The sequence below is a fragment of the Arvicola amphibius genome, chromosome 4 (genome assembly GCF_903992535.2).
Source record: "Arvicola amphibius chromosome 4, mArvAmp1.2, whole genome shotgun sequence".
Taxonomy (NCBI): Eukaryota; Metazoa; Chordata; class Mammalia; order Rodentia; family Cricetidae; genus Arvicola; species Arvicola amphibius.
The window spans coordinates 22,042,457-22,061,516 of NC_052050.1; the positions used below are offsets into that span (position 1 = coordinate 22,042,457).

General features: G+C 43.0%; 2 protein-coding genes across 2 annotated transcripts; both read left to right on the forward strand.

Annotated features, from left to right (window-relative positions):
- Positions 1–2,361: 2,361 nt before the first annotated feature.
- Positions 2,362–2,868, forward strand: LOC119813153 (keratin-associated protein 9-3). The gene is made up of 2 exons (XM_038328307.1): positions 2,362–2,414; positions 2,514–2,868. Exons 1-2 carry the CDS (start codon positions 2,362–2,364, stop codon positions 2,866–2,868), a joined length of 408 nt encoding a protein of 135 aa, XP_038184235.1.
- A 2,104-nt stretch (positions 2,869–4,972) lies between these two features.
- LOC119813562 (keratin-associated protein 9-3-like) lies at positions 4,973–5,317 on the forward strand. Its single transcript, XM_038328914.1, has one exon. It carries the CDS (start codon positions 4,973–4,975, stop codon positions 5,315–5,317), a length of 345 nt encoding a protein of 114 aa, XP_038184842.1.
- Positions 5,318–19,060: the final 13,743 nt, after the last annotated feature.

The window sequence follows — 19,060 nt, forward strand, 5'->3', positions numbered from 1 at the left end:
CAAAGCCTGATTCCCATTAGCTTGGGAATAAGACAAGAATGTTAAGTTTTGGTATGCTGCTCATCATACTACCAGAAGTACTGGCTAGCGTAAAGAAAAGAAATAAATGTCAACACAACTGGAAGAAGTAAAATTATCTCTGTCCAAAGACAGCAGGATCTTGCACACACACCTAAACATCCACATAGAAAAGAAGGGTTAAGGCCAACCAGTGACTTTAGCAAAACTACCAATACAAACACAGAAACAACACAGACACACAGAGAGAGAGAGAGAGAGAGACAGAGACAGAGACAGAGACACACAGAGAGAGAGAGAGACAGAGAAACAGAAAGACAGACAGAGAGAGACTTGGATTTCTATATACTAAAAGTAAGCCATAGGAAAAAGAAGTTACAGAAAGCATTACATTTACAGTGGCCTTAGGAGAAAAACAAACTCTAAAGGGATCAATTTGACTGAGGGAAAATATTTGGACAACAAAAATAACAAAAGATTGCTGAGACAAATTTTAAAAGATGTGAATAAGTGGAAAGATATCCCATGTTCATGAGCTGTAAAACGTACATCGTGAAAGTAATAATAGCACCGACAGATCTACAGATTTAGTGCCATCCCTATCCAAACCTCAATGCTGCCCACACACACTGAGCAGCTCACAACTGCCTGAAACTCCAACTCCAAGGGGATCCGTCTCCTCTGGCCTCCACAGGCATCTCCACTCCAATGTAAGGTACATACCAACACATATACATAGAATGAAAAATAAAATAACGTTTTTTTAAAAGAACAAGACTAGTTTTGTAAGCTTCCTGATTCCAAAATGTATTTAAAAGCTAATGTACACGCCTTTAATCCCAGCACTCGGGAGGCAGAGGCAGGCGGATCTCTGAGTTCGAGGCCAGCCTGGTCTACAAGAGCTAGTTCCAGGACAGGCTCTAGAAACTACAGGGAAACCCTGTCTCGAAAAATCAAAAAAAAAAAAAAAAAATAAAATAAATAAAAGCTAATGTAATCAAAATAATGTGGCATTAACACAAAAATAGACAACCAGAGTGGAATGCCCAGAAACAAATCCTTAAGCATAGTCAAAAGTTTTTCAATAGGGGTAATAAGACCCAAAGGTCAAGATGACATAAATACTTCAAATATTGACATAAACTTCATGCAATGAGTACTTGTCACAATTAAAATTTGAAGTTAAACATGTATAAAACTCACATTTTATTGAAATAGAAGATACACACACACACACATGTCATTACTTCTAGAAGTATGAATGATGGTGCCAAAGAATAAGCACCAAACAGCTGATAATGGTCATTTCTGGTGTACTAATTTAGGAAAAGATATGTGTGTGTGTGTGTGTGTGTGTGTGTGTGTGTGTGTGTGCACGTATGTGCACATTGAGGAAAAGAGACATCAATTTTTCTTTATGTGGCTCCATTATTGTTTGACTTGTTAAATGGTATGTATTGATAACATATATATTGCACTAAATAAAGATATTTAAAGTAACAAAGACAAAATAATGCAAATGCAAAATCATTAAAGGCTTCAGTTTGTGATGTGTACATTGACGATTACTTTGTTAAATAGTATCCGTTGATATCACACAATAAATACTATACATAGTATGCATGGTAAATAGATGGATGGATAGATAGATAGATAGATAGATAGATAGATAGATAGATAGATACTATGACAAAGACAGAAAATAATGTAAAGGCAAAGTCATCAAAGGCTTTAGTTTGTAATGTGTGCATTGGTGATCAAAAGGAGGAAGCATGGAGCCTTAAGGATCTTCTGTCCTGCACAGAATGATCCCAGAGAGGCAGACTTTGTTTAGATGCTGATCAATTAAATGGCTCATGTCTTGATGACATCAATATTAGTCTTACAGAGTCTAAGGAAACTGTTTATGAAATCATGATTGTTATTGAGTGGCTGCTTAGGAAACAAATGTTCCCTTTGGATGAACTGTGCCTAAGGTTATCAAAGGTCAACTGAGACAAAGCAAGCCTAGGCCCTGTTTGGCCCACGGTCTGTCATGTGACTTTTATAGAGGGCTGTTTTGTTTGTCAATACACCTTCCCTTAGACCAGAGGGAAAAGAGGAAGCTCCGTGCCACTTAATTGATCACTGACTACAGCAGAGGATGTAAACACTGTTTATAATTTTCTCAATTACTCAGATATTGACCAATCAAAGACCGACTCTGCAACTTGCATCAAGGAAAGATGCTAAATGTTAGAGGAATATGCAGCTCTAAGGAATATATAAAAGGCCAGGTGAGGAAGGTACAGTCCAAACTCAGAAACTTCTCTTCACAGAACAACCAACTTGACTCCTGACACCATGGCCTGCTGCGCTACTAGCTTCTGTGGCTTTCCCACATGCTCCACCGGTGGCACCTGTGGCTCTAGCTGCTGCCAGCCCAGCTGCTGCCAGCCCAGCTGCTGTCAACCCAGCTGCTCCCAATCTAGCTGTTGCCAGCCCTGCTGCTCCCAGTCCAGCTGTTGCCAGCCCTGCTGTTCCCAGTCCAGCTGCTGCCAGCCCTGCTGCTCCCAGTCCAGCTGCTGCCAGCCCAGCTGCTGCCAACCAAGCTGCTGTGGAACTGGCAGTGGCCAGGAAGGTGGCAGTGGAGGCGTGAGCTGCCGCGTTAGATGGTGCCGCCCAGACTGCCGCGTGGAGGGCACCTGCCTGCCCCCCTGCTGTGTGGTGAGCAGCACACCCCCAACCTGCTGCCAGCTGCACCATGCCCAGGCCTCCTGCTGCCGCCCATCCTACTGTGGACAGTCCTGCTGTCGCCCAGCCTGCTGCTGCTACTGCTGCCCCCCAAGCTGCTCTGAGCCCAGCTGCTAAGAGCCAGGGTTCTGGGTATCTCAGAATGAAATGGAAAGCCCTGCAGAATTGCATGGACCTCTAAGAAAATGCTCTGTGTGGTGGATGCTAAGTATCTTCATGTCGCTAGCCTGCTCGTCAGTAGTGGAACTATTCATCGGGACCCCACAGATGTGCTGGAATTAGTGTACTGCAAACACGCCTCAGTTGGTGTGTTCAAAGGACTCTGCTTTGCTTAGGCAGTGCACCGGGATGGGGTGCAACTTCATTCCAGTGACATATGGACTTCCTTCCCTAGTTCTTGGTCCCCACATATCTTCAGCCATGCTTTCTACTTAAATAATCTCTGTTGCTTTCAAATAAAGTGTTTTGTGCACACGTGGATAGATTTCTGTCCATCTAATTTTAAGCTGCCCACCTACAGACCGTAGTAATCGTCAGGCGTAGACATCTATATCTAAAACAAAATTGTTATGTGAAAATTACCTTATGCTTGAGTCATCTGCTAATAAAAATGTTCTGTGCATTAAATAATCTTCATGGCTATTTCAATATGTGGATGTTTTATTAAAATATAGCCAGACAAATAGAGTTGCCCTGGAAGAACTTTTTCTATCAGCTCTGACCTTATCCCTTTCAGTCAAGTAGATATTTTTCTTCATCCATGTACAAAATAAAGAAACCAGATTATCTACTAACTAGATTAGAAAATATCTACCAATACTATTTCTGAGACAACTCGGATTTAGTTCCTACTGCTTGGCCTTCTCTTTCCCCTTGGTTTCCAGCTGTGTAAGCCTCAACTGCAGTATTCACCTGCACCTGCCGAGGGTACTGGGGGTGGGGTGGTTACCTCTGTGCTAGGTGAGAGCAGAGCAGACAACTTTGGGGTATAACTGCTGAGTTACAGCCTCATGTCATACAGATGTGTTAGAAATCTCAAACATAAATACCACAATCTAAAATTTACAAGCCAATTAAAACATGCCTTTTTTGGGAAATTAGTTCAAAAAAAGGAGACAGATTTTTATCATCTAATTTTAACTCCTGGGTAAGACATTGACTACAACACATAAAATACAAAAATCTAAGAAGATAAGAGAAAATTCTTTCAAGGTTATTTACAAGTACCCAGCACTTACCTCTCTCATTAAATTGGCAGCAAGGATGGATCACAAACAGGATGGTACATTCCAGAATATTGAGCTGCTGTGCATTTTTTCAGGGTGTCGTGACTCCTAGATATTTTCCCCAAGCTTTTGTTCAACCGCCAAATTAAGACAAAAATAACTCGACATTCCCCAGTGTCTCCACAGCAAATGAGCCTCCTCTGTGGGTGGCGCTACAACTTGAAAGTGCTGTTTACTCATTCTTGAGTGGCTCAGGCGTCCGTGAATCATGCCTGATGCTCCGCCCCCTCAGTTAATCCACACTGAATCAGATTCAATAAACATTTAATAAGACTCTATCAAAATCAGGCTAGATACTTTCTGAAAAACCCATGTTGCTTGGTTCACAAAAAAAAAAAAAAAAAAAAAAAAAAAACCCCCTGGCCTAAAATACAGTGTTCACACATTGCCAACCAGCTGAAAGGGCAAGAGTTACAAAGCTCATTTGAGATCGTGCTGGATAGAGTCAATGTGGGAGATGTGTCTCTTACATGTGATCAACCACCCCAATGTTCTAAATTAAATGCAACTTGGTCTATGTATCCAGGAGGGAGAAAATGATTCTTGGAAAGAACAAATTGTCCTCTGCTTTGGAATTGTGCATAGATGCCCAAGAGGAATGGCAACTATTCAGAATAAGGGTGTTGCCTTAACCCTACAGCGAGAAGGCTCTTTGAACATGGAAACCACAAACACTCCCCTACAGAGTACATGGCCCATAGAACGAGTCGCAACAACCTTATAAAACAAAGTCATTCCCATCATATGTCACAAGAATTTCAATGGAAGCCAATCAGAGTACCACTGAGGAACAAATTTAAACAAAAACAAGAAAAATATGTTAAGAATTTTATAAGCACTAGCTCGCTTGACTATATAAAGGGCCCACGTTCAGGTCAGCTCCCAAACTCAGAAACTCCTCCCAGCTACTCAACACTCAACCAACTCCTAACACCATGGCCTGCTGCGCTACTAGCTTCTGCGGCTTTCCCTCTTGCTCCACTGGTGGCACCTGCGGCTCCAGCTGCTTCCAACCAAGCTGCTGCGAAGGTGGCTATGGCTATGGCATCGGGGGTGGCATTGGCTACGGCCAGGAGGGTGGCTATGGAGGCGTGAGCTGCCGTGTCAGATGGTGCCGCCCAGACTGCCGCGTGGAGGGCACCTGCCTGCCCCCCTGTTGCGTGGTGAGCTCTATTCCCCCATCCTGCTGCCAGCTGCACCATGCCCAGGCCTCCTGCTGCCGCCCATCCTACTGTGGACAGTCCTGCTGCCGCCCAGCCTGCTGCTGCTACTGCTGCTAGTTCACCTGTTAAGAGCCAGATTGCAGATTTTCAATGCTCCTGAATTGTGCATCTCCTTGACCAACACTGAACCAGTAACAAGTTCTTCAACCTTTACTTCATTGTCTATTATGGGGCTATAGGGTACCAGCTCATCATAGTCCTGTCTGGGTCTGTTCTATAATCAATATCTTGACCCTCTACAGTGGATCCAGAAATGCTAAGAACCCGCAAGCTGATCACCAAATCGTTCTGGATACACTGGGTCTGAAACTCTTGCGGATTTGAAAATTATCAAACTCTCGAGAAATCTTTTCTTAAGAACAGACCAGAACTCTATCCACCCTGCTTGATGACCAATTTTTCATTTCTGCTTACTTAAAGCTTTTCAGCATCAAAGACACCAGACTACAGCAGAGAGACATACTTCAAGTATCATCAGAGAAAATGGAAGTTCTTTACTGCACCCCCAGCTCTAAGTAATAGGCTAGACCAGCCTGGCTGTGGTGGTGCACAACTTTAATCCAGCACATGGGAAGCAGGGGCAGGCAGATCTCTGTGAGTTCGAAGCCAGCCTGGTCTACAAAGCGAGTTCCAGGACAGACATCAAAGCTACACAGAGAAATCCTGTCTCAGGAAGGAAAAAAAAAGAAAAGAAAGGCAAAAAAAGGAAAGAAGGAAGGAAGGAAGGAAGGAAGAAAGGAAGGAAGAAAGGAAGGAAGAGACTGGACCATTCATTCCTCATTTGGCCATTGATTCCCTTCCTTTTTGGATCATAATTAGCTTGCCTATTGGCTCTTTCCATTATATCTGTAGTATTGTGACTTGTGATGTTTCTTAATAAAAATTATATTCTGGGCAAAGAAACCATGGTTTTTGTTTCTATTTGTTCACCTAGTATTTCACTTGCTTACAATTTTAAAAAATGTACTTAAATGAATTCTTTTGTTTCTTCTGAGAAACTAAGTCATTCATGCATCATGTATTATTCTCGCCATTAAAATGCATTAATGGCCACTGTAAGGCAGGAAATTGGAAGGCATAAAGAATCAGTTCTTATCTATGACAGCCTGGCTATCCAGAAAGAAAAGCATATGGTCAAATAGCTACAATGTGATGAGATAAATTATAATCTCCTCCCAGTTCACAGAAGTACTCTTAGTGAGTAGTGTTTGTGGTCAATATGTCTTGAGAGACCTGCTTACAATAAGGTATTTCTCCACAGGCCAGGAAGTACCAAAATCCTACTTGAATAATAGGAAATAACAACATATAAAATTGAGAGAAAAATTTTTGTCTAGAAATATAAAAAAGAAAAAAAAAGAGAGGGGCAGAATTATGTCATTGGGAGCTCATGGATCTTGCTATGTGATCCCTCCCCACACCACCATTTGCTTCACCATGGGACCAGTAAGGTCTTTGTGATGGCGTCAGCAGCAAGAGAGGCTTTATGAAGGAGAGAATCCTTGTAGAGAGCTGTGAAGGTCTTTCCTGGTGAAAAGAAAAGGATGAGAAAGAAGAACTTATACACCTATTAGAATAATTAAATCCAAAGCAACAACACAACCAAATGCTGATGAGGATGTGCAGCAACGGAAAACCTCATTTGTTGCTGATGGGGATGCAGAATGCTACAGCACTTCAGTAGTCTGGTACCTTATTACAAAACTGAACATCTTGTTACCGTAGAACCTACAAACTGTGCTCCTGTATATCTACCCAAATGAGATGAAAACTTATATCTACTTTGAAAACCTGCACTGATGTTGATTGTAAGTGAGCAAGATATCTTTCAGTAGGTGAATAGGATAAACAAACTCTGGGACATCTACCCAGTGAAATACTCTTTGGTTTATTATAAAACGAGTGAAATGAACCAGTCTGAAAAGGCTGCATGCTAAATAGTTCAACAACAGTTCAAAGACACAGAAACAGTCAATAGTTAACCTGAGTATCCTACATACTTGCTGTGCAGATGTCTGGGTCTAACACTGGAAGACAAGCTTAGGATTTAAAGAAAATAAGTTACAGAAATAAAGCATCACAGGACTATCTGATGAAACCTACAAAGCAGGAGGTTAGGTTTCTGAGACAGCATCCCTTCTCAGATAAATGGAGCATGGGAGATGCTATACTCACTTCCTTGTCACCTCAGCTAACCCTTCTTATTTGAAACATGCCCCTGATGCTTCGAACCAAGTCCTGTGAAATTGGCAGAGCCCTGGTCCTGACATTGATGAGTCTGTACCAATGCCCGCAGCTAGCCTACCAGTGAGGAGAGTTGGTGTGATTCGATCAAACCAATGCTTGGTGGATTTCCAAACCCGGAGGCCTAGAACATTCCTGTTACATGGTACGGTAGGCTACAATCAACTCTCAGAAATGGCAACTTCCCACGTACAACGTCTACTGGTCATAAACAGTCAATAATGGCAAAAGGACATACATTTCAAATTCCAAAGCAGAAGTGAGACTGTTTCTTTAATGGGGGATTATTGGTGTGGGAGGGTTGGTGAAAAACCAAGAGATAGGAAAGAAATTAAGTATTAAGTGAAGGGGAAAGAATTACAAGATGAAGAGGAGAACAAAAGAGAGGAGGAAAGAGACAGAACACGCAGTGAGAGAGAATAAGGGACAAGAGGTAGTCTAGAGAAAGAGTCCTGAGAATACATAGAAAAGGTAAAGGCGGAAACCAACCCAACTCTGTTTAGTACTGTGTACTGTCCAAATGCTAATACTTAGCACTGATACTTAAGCCAGATTTATTTTGTGTAACCTTCGTATCAATCCTTTGAAATAGATATGTGTACCCTGCTTATACATGGTTAAGTAATTTTTAAAGAGGCAAAATGTCTTGCTTTCTGATGCATAGCTCATAAGAAAGAAGCTGAAATATGAACCCACCTCTATATGACTCCAACATCCTCAAAAAAGGGGGACTAAAGAATTAGAAGGACAGTTTGCTAAAGTTCTTAAGACTGGGCCAACAAGATGGCTCAGTTGGTGAAGCACTTACTGTTCACTATCCCGAGTTCACTCTCTGGGACCCATGTAAAGGTGAAAGGAGAGAACCACGTCCACAAAGTTGACTCTAACTTACACGTGAGCATTCATCATGCCATGCATGCCCACACACGCCATACACATAATAACATCAAGAAGACATGCAATGAGTCAGCTCTCAGCACCCTTTCTCATAATTTATATATTTTAGTATTCTCTGACTCTTCCTTTCTCTAACTGCTACTTCTATGATAAGCTATTCTTCTGTCTCCTTTTTTAATTACTAAGATAATACCACCTATAGCTAGTTAATAGTAGCTTATATTAAATTCTCTGTGAGGGGGAGGAGCTGGCACGTTTCCCCTCTTTACTGGATCCTCACTCATACAAAAGTTGGTACCAAAGGAAGTCCCTGAAAAAAAAGACCTTCCACAATGAGATTTGGTAGCTGCTTTTACAGAGCTGCTAAAGTTGGACTTGGTACTAAACTTGTAACAGGAAGTGACATAGAATCGTCCCACCATTATTACTTTGAGCTAATGACTTGGGGGCAGGCATTTGGCTGCTGGTTGCGACTCCTTGGCAGTGGTGGTGACTATAACTGTCTTCGGGCACTGCTCTTCAGTGCTCTCAGAGATCACACCACCCAAGCCACATCATTATCAGAGATCCATAAAAGACAGAACAGACGTTCCAAAATGCCACTCATTTCCTGTAGCCATAGAGCTGACATTGTCCAAAATTGAACATGGAAGCTTATCACATGGTTTGCATAGGTGAAGTCAGTCAAATAGGTCTCCTCGCGAGCCCAGATTGTCTTCATAACTCCCTGCTTGTTGCTGGATTCATTTCCTTCTCACGTTCTCTCAGAGTCCATCCAGTGCCAGACCAGGACTAGACGGCCTAGTCCCATTTTACACTTCGTACCTCTCTAGCAGCTCGACCCCATCTCTCTAATTTGCTCTGTGCTTTTGGTTGGAGAAAATGTTCAGCTTTAGGGCTCCCCTGATGAGCTGTTATTTGTGAAAAGCACAGCTCGGCCTTCAAGGTGATGCAGGCATCTATGTTCAGAGGCAGCAGTGTGTTATCTGGGAATACCCGTAAACCACGATTCCTCCTCAACAGAATTATTCATGAGGAATTATCCACGAGGCTAATGGTAGACCGAAGGAGAGGAGACAGTTAAATGGGCCATTGCTCGTTTGACTTACTTGTGCTGTTTGGATATTCTCAAACCTCGTGTCCACTTTTCTATTTTATCACAGCCCTCCAGTGAGCACCCAACCTTCAGCCCGGTGGCCAGATAGCACCTGTTTCATTACAAGTGCTGCTGTTTACTGCCTTTGCGAAGGTTTCACTCACGAGCATATCCCAAGTTTATGAGTAGGGAGATATTTTCTGAAGAAGGCATGCATTTTCACTAAACCCCACAGGTCCCCTCTAGCTCGCTGCTGCTGCATGCCAGAAGCTGCATATACTGATGGCGGTACTTCTAAAAATATTCCCATGACTCGGTCTGCTGGTTTCTAGGGATCAAATGAAGTACCACCTGTATTACACATGGGAGCTTCGCTACAATGCCTCCATTGTTCTTATCTCCCCAGCCACCAACAACATTTTGAGTTATCATTAAACAGGCTGGGCTATCACACTCAAATAAAGGAGACATTGACTGAGTAATAAACCAAAGCCCATAAAGAGCTGTGCATTTTTCAAGCTAAAGTTAGTTCGAGGTACTGCAATTTTAATTCAGTGTTAGAGGAGAGATCCTAGCATGTTCTAGACAGCTGGATCTAAGAAGCAACCCTGAGGGAGTGGTTTTCTAATTTTTGTAGGATTTGCCTTTTTGCTAAGGCGTCTAATGCTTTCTACTTCATGTTTTAGAAGTAATGGGCATGACGTCATCCAGCTAAGAGAGTGACGTAACATGTGGAAAGTCACTAGGATTAAATTCTCTTCTGTGTGCTTTACGACAGAGCAAGGAGAGCTGGCACAGTCCCAAAGCAATAATAGGAAAGTTGCTGTTGATCATACTAGGCCTAAGCAAACTTCAACCTGGTGCGGGGAGGAGTATTTTTAAACAGTATTTTTAGTTGCACACTGTGTTAATTTGTCCCATTACAGATGTTACATATTGGATGTCAGAGCCAATTGGGCTCACCACTTGAATTATTCTATTACTCTCCAAGACTGGTCTGCTTTCTCAGAAGAAAAGGGTGAGCTAAACTGTGAGGGTACCAGTATCCTGGCTAGTTTTGAGTCCTGGTAACGGTATTTATCTTCAAGAGATTTCCTGTGGGACTAGAATAAGGTCTGGCTTAATTATCCTACTACACAAGGAGCATCTAGCAGCTCCTACTTAGACCTTCTGCTTCTTGTCATTTGAGCTAAACTTTAATTGTTCAGGTTGACGTACAAAGGTGAGAATTCCACAGTTGTCAAACATGATTATTTCAATGGCACATCCACAAACCAAAGAGGCAGTTGTAGATCACTGTGCTTCAAATGAGGACTAAGAGTCCACATTCACTGCCCACTAGGGTCATAAGCCTTCAACCACCAGACCCAACTCTAAGTTAAGTGCAGCCATAGAAGGGAAGCCTCTCGATAATCAGGTGAACAAATGGAATGTTCTCTACATGTCACGCAGCCTTTTTCCTCTGCTGTACCAGTGTTGCGTGAGGCACCTTGTACAATGGAGCCTGTTGTCAGCGACGATGGGTAGAATACCAGGCTCCACACACAGGTTTCCCCCACTCCAGTGTTAAACTGGAGCCTTATTCTAGTGAAGCCCTAGCCTGTCAACAGCACCTTGAAGAATGAGCTCCTGACTTGACATCACCCTCTGGACATGGGCGGAACTGCTACACAACTCATGGTAAAGTTCCTGCCATTCGTATTCCCCTTCCATTATAGGATGAGAACTCCAACTTACCTGGAGCGAGGAATTCTGAACATGGACACGTAGAGCCTACCCCACCACTTCCAGGCTTGAAGAATGTTCTCTCTTCTGTGATGTTGCCCCCACGCACATTGGTTCTGATCAGATATGTAGATAGAGCGGCGGGGGCTACGTCCCACCACCCGGACGCTAGCATTTACACCCGAAATAATTACAAAACGGAAACTGTATTCTTTTAAACACTGCCTGGCCCATTAGTTTTAGCCTCTTATTGGCTAATTCTCATATCTTGCTTAACTCACATTTAGTAATCTGGTAGCACCACGAGGTGGTTGTCCTACCAGAAGGAGATCTTAGCCTGCGTCCATCTCAGAGAGGAGAGTTATGGCATCTGCCTGAAGCGTCCTGCCTGCTCTCTCTCCCAGAATTCTGTTCTGGTCTACTCCGCCTACCTAATTTTTACGTCCCATTAAAGGGCCAAGGCTTTTCTTTATTAACCAATGAAACTAACACATAGACAGATGACCATCCTCCATCAAGATAATTCATCTCATAGCAAATAATTTTTGATAATAAAGGATTGTGATTGGTCCATACCGATGGAACCATTAGTCTTCACCTGTGAATTCTTATCCCAGACCTGCTAGCCTAACCAAGAAGTACAATGGTCTCCTGAAGACCATTGTGGCCATCATTTCGGGATAACACTGAAGACTGATTCTTTACAGGGTCTATAACATGTTTGAACCTGTAACCTGTGTCAGCTGAGACCAGTACGGCTTCTGAAACAATGGAAGTAAGAGTATCTCCATAACTAATAAATGCAGACTCTCTATTGTTCTTTGTCCCACAATTGTGAGCCATGGCTGGTTTAGCAGTCTTGGTTCTTAAGGAGAAAATACTTTCACCAGGAGGCAAATGATGGCTTAGGAGCTGGTACTGCCATTGTGTTATTTTGGTCTCTTCCTGTCACTGAACTCAGAGGGATAGAAAGTGGGTCACTCTGCTGACTTTTGTCCTTGATCCTGAATCTTGAGATGAGTCTGGGACTAGATGAAGAGGACAGGTTATTAAAGGAAGAGTCAGTATAAAAAATTAATGGAAAATGCACAGCAAAAAAAAAGTAGGAACCACTGTGGATGCAGACTCTTCAAGAATAAAGGCCAGAATCACCCCCAAATTATATCCCTGGACAACTGAGAGCCAGATAAAGAAATGAAGTGAGTGTTGGAAGAAAAGAATTATAGATACTATGTATATATCCCCATCACTAACTACAGAATCAAGGGTTGCAGAAACTTCTTGTCCTATGGCATCATTTGGGATGTGATGCACTGAAGTAATCTTTGTTTAGAGGGTCTAGAATATGTTTAGAATATTGCCCTCCTTGCTATGGCCCCTTTGTGACAAATCAGGCTAAACTAACTTCACATGGATGAAATTTTACTTGTAATAGATCGATCTTGGGAAACATATTCTGTATCACAGTTTACAGATGAGTAACTGTGTTGCTTACACTCAGATGCTTATGAAAAAGGAGGAGGAAGTACGATCTAACTCCAAGCTTAATGTTGAAGGGAGGCTTGAGCAGATGGCTCCCCTGGGGAAATCCTTGCTGCACAAATATGAGGTCCTGAGTTTACTCCTCAACACTGTCATAAAAAAATGAGGGTGACATTTCCATAGGAAGGGTCCCTGGGGATTCTTGGCCAGCCAGTCTGCCTGAGCTCCACATTCACGAGAGACTTTGTCTCTAAAATAAGATGAAAAGTGATGGAGGTGCATTCTCGACATTGATCTCCGGCCTCCACGTGCATCCACACAGATGTGCATCCACACAGATGTGCATCCACACAGATGTGCATCCACACATACATGTATGTGCATAGACAGGCGTATGTAAAAGCAAAACACCAAAACCAAATGACAATGAAAACCACCTCAGGAACAGACAATGAAGTAAGCAACTGAGTACTGAGTCAGGTCTGTCATCTCAGTCCTCCAGAAGCTAAGTTAGAACTGCTGAGAGTTTCAGGATAGCCTGAGCTACAGTGTGAACCCTGTCTCTGAAACAAGAGGCCCAGTGAGATAGCTCACAGCAGACAAAAGTGCTTGCCACCAGACTTAGCAAACCTGTATTTGATCCCAGAAACCACACAGCAGAAGGAGAAAAAACAACTTCTGAAAATTGTCTTCTGACCTCCACAGAGGTACAGGGGTGTGCTTACACACACAGAGAGAGAGAGGGGGGGGAGGAGGAGGAGGAGCAGAAGAAGAAGAAGAAGAAGAAGAAGAAGAAGAAGAAGAAGAAGAAGAAGAAGAAGAAGAAGAAGAGAAGAAGAAGAAGAAGAAGAAGAAGAAGAAGAAGAAGAAGAAAAGTAAATGACATTGTGTGGAGATTCCGAGATACCTAAGGATGACTGTCTTGGAAGATGTAGATTTCAGAGTAAACTGATCTGTGAACCTGTTGTTAAGTTACATTTGTCAGCTTCATCACCATCCTCCCTCTGATCTCCAAGAATCCTGTCTTGGAGCCCAGCATCCCCCCCCATTGTTCCTCTGCCCGCGGCTCTGCTAGACTTGACCACTAGGGGGCAAGAGAGGGAAACTGTAGCGGTCTGTAGAGGAGGCACTTTCTGCTTACTCAGATGCCAGAGGGTGCCGGGATTATCACCTCGGGATCTCTGCTTCACTCCAGCAGGCACAGATCCTTGCCTGGCAGCACCTGAGTTCAATTTGCAGTTGTCTCCACCCTCAGAGAACCAACACCTTTGCTCTTCTCAGTCCCTACACGAGCTAGCCAGCCACGCCCCTTCAAAAAGGTGTTTCACTCTTCCGAAATTTAGAGAAATTCGTATGCTTTCATTTTTTTCCTTCTTTTTTTTTAATGAACGTGTTCTGCATGTACTAAATTTATGATGTCTTAGGGGTTTCTTTAAGCCCTTTTAGCCTCCTAACCAACGACTTGAAGATTATTTGTATTAAATTAATTCAATACAAATGTTTGTGTCGCTCACATCTCCACCTAACCTCTCTTATATTTGCTCCTTTATTTTAAAAATTATTTAGTGAGCTATTTATTCAGACTTTCACTCATTCTCTTTGGTGGCTCATCATAGTTGGCTGTGGGGAACACACTAGTCTGTGTATTTAGAGTGGGCACCCAGAGAGTCACACTGAGCCACATCAAATCTAATTTAGAACCAGAAAGACTGCCCTGCAACACGGTAACTTCGGTGGTTAGAAACCTCCACGTTGTTTATAGAAAGCTCATAAGAGGGAGAGGCTGCTTCTTGGGAGGACCCTTGGTTGTTCCTTGACATGCCCAGACGACAACTTGAACAGAAGAAGCCCGAATCCCATGGGGGCTCTTTAAGCACCCATAGGCGAGTTCGTTGAGGAGTCCACTGACACAACGCGGTTTGGGGGAACTTTTAAAAAAGAGACCATGTGAATCATCAGTCTGCTGAAGCGTGACAGCTTTGGGTGAAGCTGAGGATTTGAGAGTTAAGCAAGTTGGGTTTGTAAGCATGACAGAGGGCTAATTCCAAAGCAATAAGTGTGACTTCACGTCAGGCCTGTGTGTTTCTAAGCATACGCCTTCCTCACCTCCCGGTATGTTAGTTAACAGCGGCACCATGGGGCAAAGAAGTCTCAGCATCTCCGGAGAAGCTGACATCAGGGAAGATGAGGGAGCTGGAGGAGAGTTAGAAATGACAGTGTTTGGGAGTGACACTTGCAAAGAGTTCAAGATAAGAAGGGATCCAGGGCTCTCCACTCAGAATGAGACAAGGGAGACAAAATAACAGAATTCTGATCTAGCACTTGGAAAACTATGAGATTTGTGTTTTTAAAAAAACCTTACCCCAATACTCACCATTTAGTGAGCATAAAGGAAAGAAAGCTGAAGAACGGCGCAGGGATAGAGCAGGAGCTGGGTTTGGGAGGATGACAAGGCGTTATGTGTTAGCATGCGCTAAGCGAAACAAATAATGTGCTATATGGTGTTTCTACCGTATGAAGGACACAAAGGAGGACCATGAAACGAATCAAAAATTACAAGTTAAAAAACCCCAAATCTACTCACCGGCTCGTGTAGATGGATCTCAGAGATTTTCTGAAACTGGTTTTAATTATTTGGTAAGGGTTCAGTCTCTTCAGAGAACTGGCTGTGAGTACCCACTAAATACAGTCATGTGCATGACCCATGATAGGCAATCCAGAGATAATGCTCTCTGGCTTAGCCTTCATTCAAAGCTATGTCTTCTGGAGCAGACATCCATTTAGAATATTAAGTAGAACAGAAGTAGCCAGACACACGTGGGTGGGTGGGAAATAGCTGTGCCGACAAGGTAGGAGATTACAAGAGACTTCTCACTCTATTGAGTGATTGGCCCTTTGTCCAATTAATCTACTCCCTAAAAACCAAACATGTATCCAGGCACGACGGCACAAGCACATAATCCCAGCACTCAACACCCAAGAGGCTGAAGTAGGAGGATTGGCCAGTCCAAGGCCAGCCTGGGATTTACAGTGAAATCCTTTAAAAAAAAAAAATCAACCACTCTGGCTACTTGTGGGAACATTCTCCTCATGCAATGCTCCTTCCTTTCTGTTCTCCCCCATTTCTTCACGTTGACAAAGAAAACAAATTCTCTCACTGACCAACTAGGATTTTAAGTGGTTCCATTTACCCCATACCCCAGTTACATTTTCTAAGTGTGTTTTCAATGACATCCTGTCAATATAATCATAAGTAATAAAGAAAATCTAAGAACAAAGAGTAGTAAAGGAAACAAAACAGCAAAGAAGGAAGAATAAGATGCTGACAAGAGAATTGCTTCCAGGCCCAGCTGGTTCTTCGTGGTTAACATGTCCACACCCAGGCAACATCACAGGACTCCAGCGGACAACAGAGAGAGAAAGTAGCCCTTCTGGAGAAGGCAGAGACTCCACTGGCTTCAGAGGTTGTGATGAAGATGGGTGAAAGACTTCCAGAAATGAGACTTATGAAACTAAAACCCTCACCTTTACCACAGGCCACCCACAATAAAAGAGCTCCGGGTTCGGTCTGCTTACTCAACCCTCCACCCCTCCTAGAAGCATTTACTGACACTGACTGCTTCAACCATCTTAAATGTGTTATTCAATTTAGTCCTTCAATGCCGTATCAGTGTGACAAATAACAGCCATATTCAGCATTTCGTGGTTGTCAGGGGTTGACCTGGTGAGGGCCTGACCTTACCCTGTGCGTCTATAGTTAGACCCCAATCTTGTGTGATTGTGGTTTGAACAGTCTCTAACTCTCTACTCCCATGTTATCTATGGACATTCAGTTCCCTTCCCACTGCTAGCATTTGCGGCTGCTCTTCACTGTCCGCTGCAATGCCTTATCCCCCTCTACCTTGAAGAGTAGCCTTTATACCCTCTGTGAACCCCAGCAGGACGCAAGGATGCCTTCAGAGTACGCCTGGGCCTTACTTGCTGTCTCCCATCTGACATCTCCTAACACAGGGGCAAGTCACATTGAAGGTGTTCAACCAGCGGTGGAAAAAAAAACCAGATTATATATTTTTACTAAAAATTTAATAGTAACATTATAGATTAATGTATAGTCAGATAACAACAGATTGTGAAAGCAGAGACCTTTGGTTCTTATCAACTTTTATAAGTGTTTTAAAATTGAATTGTATAAGTACACAGAAAGACCTTAGAATCATACGTTTTAAAAATCATCTGAATTTTTGGCTACCTTTATCCTGTATATAGGTACCTATTTAGTAAATTCACATATTGAAGTTCCAATATCAACTAAAACTTAAAAAATATAACATTTAAGGGACTGGAGAGATGATCTTAGCATTTAAAAGCATATATTGCTCTTGTAGAAGATCTGAGCCCAGGTCCCAGCACCCCACTACCTCCTGTAGCTCCAGCTCCAAAGACTCTGTCACCCTCTTCTGATGCCCACAGGCACCCACCTCATGGGTTCACACACACATACACAACAAAATAAGTATGTTTAACATTCAAAGTATTTTAAAGCCACCATAGAATAATTATAAATTTAAATATGTCAACAATAGATTTCACTGAGTTACCGCGCTACACTTTTTTCCTCACTCTCAGGCATACTCTGTATTATTCAGGGGCTGAAGAGATGTTTCAGTAGGTAAGAGCATTTGCTGCCCAGGCATACGGCCCACAGCCTTTAATTCCCGGCAATTGGAAGGTGGAGAGGTAGAGCAGGAGAATTTTCTATAAGACCCAGCCCTGGTCTACATATTGAAACCTCTAGGACAGACCTACATAGAGAGACCCTGTCTCAAAAAAAAAAAAAAGCACTGGCTTTTCTTCCAAGCCTTCCAGTGGACCTGCAATCAATTCCAGCCCCTAACACCACAGCTCACGACCATATCCAGGAGGATCTGATGTCCTCTACCTGGCTTCTTCAGGCAACAATTCATGGACATGCAGGCAGACTATAGACATAAAATTTTTTTTATTAAAAAAAAAATAACCGTTACTCGGTGTCCATTTTCCTATTCACTTTTAGCTATAGTAAAAGTATATGTTTTCTATATTATTCACGTTTATGATTCTCATTTCCTCTCTGCAAGTTCTGTAGGCCACAATGATACACGAGAACTAAAGGAAAACTGACAGTCCTCCCCTCCCCCGCAAAAAAATTGTTTAGGAATTCCAGCCAGAGGAAGGCTGGTTAAGTTAAAAACGTGTGAGAATATTATGTGTGTTGACCAAATCCTTGGAGAATCTGGCTCTGGCACTGTCCAATGATGATCGCGTAAGTCCACAGAGTGAGAGAGATGCCTCTTTATACACCCACACACAGCAGTGAATACTGGCTTGGCCTCAGGAAACAATCACTACTTCCTCTGAAAAAGCAACTCAACTCAAGGTAAATTCAGTGAGTGCCATTATAGTAGCAAGGGTTACGTCAAATCTGGGGCTGGATAGGATGGCCCACGGCAGTTATAGAGCCCTTGTGCTCTTGTCAATGGACCTGGATTCAGCTCCCAGCAACCTGCAACATGATGCCTCACAACCATCTACAACTCCAGTTTCCAGGTTGCCTTCTTCCAACCTACACAGGCACCAGGCACGTACATACAAGTTACACATGCATGCATGTAAGCAGAACACTCATACACATAAAATAAATCTAAAAATACATACAGAGAGAGTTACATCAAACTTGACTATAACTACAAAGTAGAAAAAAGCACCATTCAGCTGGGGGAGGAGTTGTCCACCATTTAAACCCAGGCTCAAAATCCTTTGCATGTATGCTTCGCCAAGTGTGCATTCCACAACGAGAGGATTAATATTCCTAGTAGCCCTGAAGACAGCCACGCTTCCTATCCACCTCCTCTAGAAAGACGTCCATCAGAAATGTGGAAGATCGTGGGATTCCGTAAGACAGGCCTAAATGTTTTACTCACAGCCATTTTTATTAGAATGAGAAACTTCAAAGATTTCTATTATACGATTGTGACGAGATAAACTACTCCAGACAACTTCGGAAATACTGCATGGCCCATGAGTGGGAAGCTGCTAGTGTTGCTGATTCAGGAGATGCCGGAGTGGGAGCGTTTACCCAAGATCAACCCGGAAATCCACAGAGTTCTTGGGAGGTGGTGGTTGGTTAGGCACAGGCAGGCTCACAACAAAGAGTGACTAACACACATAAAAAGCACCATCAGCCTCCATTTGGAAGGTGGTAAGCAAAAATTTCCACCCGTGTGCTCGAGCCTCCAGTGCCTCACTCCAGCCCTGCTCCTTCCTGCTTATGGGTGTGGTCCTGCCGGGCCCCCAGTGAAGGTCAGTATCGACTGCTT